Here is a 7,621-nt window from a genome sequence, read left to right as displayed (position 1 = left end):
CCATGAGGACAAACATCCCCTCCACAGAAACGGGCGTCCTGCTGCAGATACAGGAAAGCATCTTCCAAAGCCAGTTATTGGTAACCATGATAAACATACTGAACATCTTATAGATTCTAATATACCTGATTTAAATTTTTTATTTTTCCATCAAGCAAATTGGAAACGAGAGAGAGAGAGCAGTTTGGCAGGCCAAGCAGAAGACATGAACAACTAAACATGATATTTGGTGAAAAAGACATTTCGAAACATGGATTAGAAATTGTCTTAACGTGTACTTTCAGGAGAATTATGTATCCGACTCAAATTTACCCTACATTCAATCGATTCTGGCTTCAGAGACACACAAATAGGGCCACAGGTCTCTACTTGGTTGGTGTACTTGGAAGATGATCTTCCGTTTATACCAGATACATGCAGATCCTTAACAGGCTCAGGCCGGGGGTCTCCCTGACACTCAGCATTGCAACCACCTTGGGCTGAACAATCTAAGGCACTTCCAGTTTTGTGGGCCTTGCCTTGCTCCATTGCTCTGGCAAGAGCATCATCACCTTCAGAAGGGTGAGACTTGCATCCAGGTTCATTTCCCTTGGGTGAGTCAAGAGCCTGTGAGATGTGTTCAGGTGGAAAACAAGCTTCTGTTGTCTCTACCATAGCATCAGAGGTTAGACAACGGTTCTTGGATTCCAATCCTCCAGCTGAAAATGGAGAGATCTTCGTTTTCCTTTCTTTGTTCTGCTTTTGATACAGCGTCATAGCTCTCTGCAGACAAGAAAACAAGTGGCCTGTTCTAGATCAAGAAATTAACACTAGATTTTCTTTATGCAAGGCTGTTAACTACATTTGTGGGATTGAGTAGAAGTGAAAAGATTGTCCCCTTGCCTCATGCCGAAGCACATTTTCTATACACTTCCACCCAAAATAGGGAAGAACAACCAGCTAACAGGTCTCTACAGGTCTATCCACAGGAAAAGAAACTATTGCCTAACCAAAATGTCCCCCACCAAAGTCAAATGCAGCAGATATCTTTTCATTTTCCCAACAAGATAAATAGGGTTTGATGGAACGGTACCATAATATTCAACAAAGATTTTTACCTCAAAAAGGGATTTAGTCGTTCCAGGGAAAAATGAGGCCATTGGACCATACTTGTCAATCTCTTCACGAGTTTCAGTACCAGTCTGTCAATACACAAGGAACAAGAGGCTTAATGATATTAAAGGCATTTCAAAGAAAGAGGCAATTAAGCAAAACACAATGTTCTATTCATCAAAATCTGTTGGCCTAATTTGGAACTCAGATGAGGCTAAACCAAGGTGATGAGGACATGCTCCCCATCACTTGGAAATACAATCTCTGATTTAGATGCATATAGGTTCAGAACTCAAACCAAGATGTCTACTCTAGTCACCATAAATAAGCTCAGGTCCATGCCCAGTCATAAATAAATTAGTCACTTTTAATACCTCCAGATGCACAGGCATTTCCAAGAAAGGTCCTTGAGGCCTGGCAAAGCTACCTCCCGATTCATCTCCTTTTGAAACAGTCATGTGCATGCACTTCTCATACAAGTCTGGACCAGCAAGATCGACAGAGATATCAAGCTTAGAAAGGTAGTATGATATATTCATCCTTGAAGTTTTATTGGGCTCTGTTCCCTTTGGGCAGACAGGTCTCACAGAAGCGTCAGAGTCAAGTTTAGTTGCAGGTGCTTCTTCTGATCGCTTGATTTCTATGCTTTCAGCTGGATAGCGATCAGGTCGTTGCCTTTCATGACGTGGCCGCTGACCACTTTGTCCAGGCCGAGGTGGCTCCTCAGTTGGAAGTCGTCCATGGAATTCTGGCTCCTTATTAGCAGGAAAATCCAAGGTCATGCCACCATTTTGTCCTTTCCACATGTCAGTATTTTTTTTCCAGCCTCGGCCACCCATTATATGCCTATTTTGATCCCAATCTGGCTTTCCATAGAGGTAGGACTCCTCTCCAAAAGTGCTACCAGCATCCCATCCATGTAGGTAAGTCTGAACATGAGGAGGACATGTATCATCTCCTGGATTACACCACCCAAAAGGGTGTCCATGGCCAGAAAATTGGTCGCCATCATGCATGTGATAAGAAGGACCAGCATGATTCAATTCGATAGATGGCCGGATACCAAAAATTGGTGGTGCTGGAAATTGATGGAGAATAGAGTGGAATGCAGCAGGGGCAGGCCCAACCTGGGGTTGAAATGGGATGAAGTTATTTGCAACAGGCCCCAGACAGCTTGAGATGCCTTTCCAAGCATTTCCCTGCTGCCCTCTTCCTGAGCTAAGATCATTGCTCCTTTTGTACCGACCATTGAATGTATGGTTGCTTGCCTGAGATCTTGATTTCTCTTCTGAGGACAAGACAGAACAATCAACACCATGCCTAAGAGGAGGCGGAGGAGGAAGGAGACTAGAAGAATTGCCAGAATTGTTACTAGTTCTAAGGGATGAGATAAGAGAAGTTCCGTCACTGCTAAGTGCTTCAGATTGTGGATTACTGTCCACAGCTGGCTTCTCCAGAGGTGACTCTAGACCCTGATCTTCATTTGACAAGAAATCTTGAGAATGAACGATATCCTTGGAAGTGTCAGGTGCACGCCTTGGTTCATCCAGATCAAGGCTGCACCTGCTACTACTAGAATGGTGGTGCTCATGTGTTGTGGATGAAGAAGATTTATTTGTCAACCAAACAGGTGAAGTTCGACACTCGGATCTTGGGGACCTCCCAACATCCCCCAAAAGGGATTCATTTGAATGGCCACCACGCTTCAGCTTTCCCCTATAACTGGATTGAGATTCAGAACCTCGCTCGGCAATAGAAGAAACTCTAACAAGATCTCTTGGGCCTGGAGAATCCATCTGCCGTCGGTATCTTGCCTCGGAGGGGGGCTTGGTGTAAGCCGAGTCCGCTTGCTTTGAACAATGCCTAGAAATAGAGAGAAAAAATCAGTACTTCCCTAAAATGAATAGTAGTCCAATATATGAACTGGTGCAAGAGAAAGGAAGGGATGCTATAAAGCACGTCCAGGATATGTAAACTTAAAATGATAGTGTAAGGTGTTCCAACATGACTGCTACCCATACAAGGCTGGACAGTAACTCATATTTCCTTAATTTTTTGATACATTTCTTAAACAAACTGAATAATATGTTTTCTCCCAGCTGTGATTTAGCAGCAGTAAATGAATAGCATTATTATGCAGAAGTTATAAAGAACGCAACCACAGAGTTCCATGATGAAAATCATTATGCCAAAAGATGCGTGTGTGCATGTCACTTCAACCAAAAACATGTGGTATACCATCCCATGCACAGATTTAGAATGAGAGGAAGCATGACAAGCCTATTCAACACACACACACACACACACACATATATATATGGCACATGGTTTTGATGAGAACATTTACATACACATGCAGCAGCTGCACACTGGATTGTCAAGCATCAAGCAGGAGCAGTGTCCAAGTAAGAGTGTTTGAATCAGCGGAACAGAGCGTCTGTGGGATGCCCACCTCGTGGGGCCCACGTGCACTCACACGCCCACGCAAACGCTGGATAGCAGACACACCCCTACGTGTTTCACCATCCCATGGTGGTCCGCCCCTCCCCATGGAACACCGAGGGATGGACACCCATCTTAACTCAAAAAAAAAAGAGGGAGAGTCGAGGGGGTATCCTCTCCTCTCACTCCTTCCAACACCTCTGACGAGACGACCACGCTCTGGAGACGAGGACCTCTCTCTCTCTCATGGTTAGAGCAAACCCTAATCCGATTTTAGGGTTAGGATTTGCTAAATCCAATTTTTTTTCAGGCATGCTTAGATTTTAGGGATTTTGTAACTTAATCCTTATTTTTGCATTTTTTTGAGTGAATGCATGCAAAATCCGATTTTTTTTTCGGTTATGCTTAGATTTTAGGGGTTTTGTAGTTTAATATATACTTTTGCAATTTATTGAGTGAATGATGTTAAATCCATTTTTTTTATATGCTTTAGATTTTAGGGCTTTTGTATTATTTATTGAGTCAATCATGCTAGATCTAAATATTTTTTTGATATGCTTTAGATTTTAGGGGCGTTGTATTTTAATCCCTATTTTTCTATTTATTGAGTAAATGATGCTAAATCCGAATTTTTTTTGAGATATACTTTAGATTTTAGGGGTTTTGTATTTTAATCCCTATTTTTGCTATTTATTGAGTAATGATGCTAAATTCAAATTTTTTATATGATTTAGGTTTTAGTGGTTTTGTATTTTAATCCCTATTTTTTCTATTTATTGAGTGAATGGTGCTAAATCTGATTTTTTTTTCTGCATATGATTTAGATTTTAGGGGTTTTTTTATTTGCAATTCATTGAGTGTATTTTAATCCCTATTTTTTCAATAAACTAAATCCAATTGTTTTATGCTTAGAATATGAATTTCTTTTTTAATCAAAATACACAAATTTTAAACATTTGTATCCAAGTTTTCTGCGATGGAATGAAACACGGGTCACACGGATAGCAGTGTTCTAACGTGATGGATGCAAACGCTAGACAAGGACACACTGTAACTGTCCTGGACAGGGTCAAGACAAGGCTGGACAGAACATGGCGTTCTTGTCCAGTGCCATCCGCAAATCAAACGCCCCCTAAATGCACTACTCTATCCTCATTGCTGACGCCTGACGCAAAATAGTCATCATTTGTAGAAAAATTATGATGTTGACACTTATGAGTCACGATCATGACCTACTGGAAATTTCTCACTTCTGAGAAAAGAAGCACAATATAGCTCAACATATTACACATGTCGCATGCTGACCTTGACTTGAATCAGTTGCTTGTTTCTCATAGACTTAGCACTTATAATAGGAATCCTAGTCTACTGCATAGAAAAAACTAAGAGTTCCATGTATTATCTTGAAGAGGAGTTTCAGAGCACAGATTGATGCCTACCACTACAGTGGAAGCTATTTCTCCAATTAAGAGCAAACTTAATTACAGCATAATTGATAGACCATGGGCCTATCAAAGCAATCCTACCATTATGAAACCAAAGATATTGTAAAAGAAAGCAATCCAGATGCTTTCAACAACCGCGGATGCTCACATCAGCAATCATGCTCATGCACCAACAACATTCTCCACTTGAAAAAAATCAAGTCAAACCTGATGGTAAGTTGGTAACCTCCTTACAAAGCTCAAAGGAATCATCTAAATCCCTAATTGATTGCACTACCTTGTTGCAGAAAAAATAAAAAAGTATGGAACATCTCTACCTCAATGATGAAGATCGAAAATACTGCCTCATCTCCACTTCTTTTTCCAGCCAAAAGGCTATTCCATTATTGTTTCTGTGAAGCTCACCGATTACAATATTTTTCCGAACTCTTGAGCCTTATTTCTTCCACACAAAATTTTTAATTTCATCATGTCCAACCAAATTTCTTCACCAATTAGAAATGGCCAATAGAATGTTCAATTAAGCTTTTTGTTTGAAATATTACTAATAAGGGGATATTCCATATTAGTCCCTGAGATATGGGCTAAACCCAAAAAAAACTCCTTATCATTATTCTTAAAAAATCTCTCCCCTTTTTTGTCAACCCTCCCACAACAATCTTTGCAGTTAATTTCCATCAAAATAGGTCGCAGAAACCGTCAAGTTTGGATGAAATTATATTCTTACCCTCATTCATGGATGATTGGCTTCACTAACCCTAATCAAAATTACATTTTTGGGGTTTTCAAATAGGATTAAAATTATAACATTTGTTTAGAATGAGATCACATTTTTTTTTGTCATTGTTGAAGGTGGTGCAGCAAACTATTCAATGCTTGACTCTTCAATGATTAGATTAGTACATACTAATTTACTTATGTTTTTGGAATCTTGCTTAGGGTCAAAATTAGGGATTTTTAGGCTCAAGATTAGGGCTTTTATTTGCCATGACGACTCGATGCTCAATTCTTCAAATGATTAAATTAATAAATCCTAATTGAGATATGTTCTTGGGTTCTCAATTAGTGATAGTATTCAGGTTTTTTGTTTAGGGTTAAGATCAGGTCTTTTATTTTTCATAGTTGATGGTAGTGCGTGAGACTACTGGATGCTCCTTTCTTAAATGATTGGCTTGATAAAAACCCTAATCTAGTTATGTCTTTCAGTTCTCGACTAGGGTTAAGATTAGTGATTCTGTTTAAAGTTAAGATTAGGGCTTTTTTTCCTTTCGTTTGTCAACATTCATGGCAGTACACAAGATTACTCGATGCTGGACTCTTGAATGATTGGATTGAGTAATCCTAACTGTTATTTTGTCAGTAATTACCAAAGAAAAGCAAGGGTATTCTACGTTTTGATTGGCTTACTTTGGTCAATATCTAATATAATCATGTTGTCTTAAGTCTTAACATAGAAAACAGAGGATCTTTTTTAAGAATAGTAGGTGGCGGGGTTGTCTTTTGTGTTTAGCCCATACTTGGGGACTAATATGGAATTTACCCTACTATTAAATCCTTGTTAGCTACTCTTTCACCTCAATTTTGGCTGCCACAAATTCTACTGATAATGCAACTGTATTGATACATTACGACAGCCAAGGTTCAACAGCACCATGAGAAAATTGTTAAAACTGTAAGCTGAACTGACTGGCACAAGTTTGTATTGAAGACAATATTGTGGATGAGGCTGAGATGCAAGTGAAAATCATTGAATACTTTAGGAAGCATTTCAGCAGATCTCATGGCAAGGTTGGGGCCATGTTATAGCCTGAATATCATAAATTGGATGAAGCCGACTTATGTCTGCTACAGCGACCGTTATAGAAATGAAAATTAAAGATGCTATTTGGTCATTGGCTAAGATGAAAGCTCTCAGACCAGACAGTTCCCTGACAACTTCTTCAAATGGTTTTGGACGTAGTTAGATACGATCTTCTCCAGTCTCATATGAGTTGCACTCAAATTGTAACCTACTGAGGGAGTTTAACAAGTCTAAGTTGATCCTAATTCCAAAGCATCTGGGTGTGGAAAACATTACAGATTTTCGCCTCACAACTTTGTTGGGTTCCATATACAAAATTGTTGCAAGGATACTTGCCAATTGACTTAAACCCATAATGGAAAAGATCATCGACAAGTATCAATGTGTTCCCTGCATGACGGATCCAGGGTTAGATCCATTCAATCATGTAATTGTGGCAAGCTGATTTCCTTCTCAAGGCTGACATTAGGAAGGCTTTTGATTGCCTACCGGAACTTCCTATTAAAGAATCTCGAGAAAATGGGAATTGGGATGCTATGGATTTGCTCGATGAATTAATATTAACAGTTTGCCCAGAGACTACTTTCAGATGCAGTGCAGCCTCGGACAAGACTGGCCTCTATTCCTTTTACTCTTCAATATTGTTGCAGAAGGTCCAGCAACCTTATTTCAGAAGGCTACCAGGGCTTCCTGAACCCCATCCCATTTCACAGGATGAACTTCTCTCCAATCCAGTTTGCAGATGACATCCTCATCTTTGGGAAGCTTCCATAGTTTAGATGTGCAAAATATTTCTCATGCTCTCCGTGCATCAGCAACAGTATCAGATTGTCCATAAATG

At 39.8% G+C, this 7,621-nt stretch overlaps 1 protein-coding gene across 1 annotated transcript in view; it reads right to left on the bottom strand.

Annotated features, from left to right (window-relative positions):
- Positions 1 to 209: 209 nt before the first annotated feature.
- The window catches only part of LOC149814716 (uncharacterized), a 47,680-nt gene continuing 40,268 nt past the window's right edge, over positions 210 to 7,621 (bottom strand). Inside the window, exons 3-5 of the mRNA XM_089989889.1 lie at positions 1,467 to 2,955; positions 1,098 to 1,181; positions 210 to 762 (exon numbers count right to left, since the gene is read on the bottom strand). Coding sequence (XP_089846015.1) covers positions 268 to 762; positions 1,098 to 1,181; positions 1,467 to 2,955 — 2,068 coding nt within the window. The 3' untranslated portion in view covers positions 210 to 267. The remainder of the gene's footprint in view (positions 763 to 1,097; positions 1,182 to 1,466; positions 2,956 to 7,621) is intronic.

This window comes from Nuphar pumila, chromosome 15 (assembly GCF_984573655.1).
Source record: "Nuphar pumila chromosome 15, dmNupPumi1.hap1.1, whole genome shotgun sequence".
Taxonomy (NCBI): domain Eukaryota; kingdom Viridiplantae; phylum Streptophyta; class Magnoliopsida; order Nymphaeales; family Nymphaeaceae; genus Nuphar; species Nuphar pumila.
This window is presented reverse-complemented; position numbering and strand designations above follow the sequence as displayed.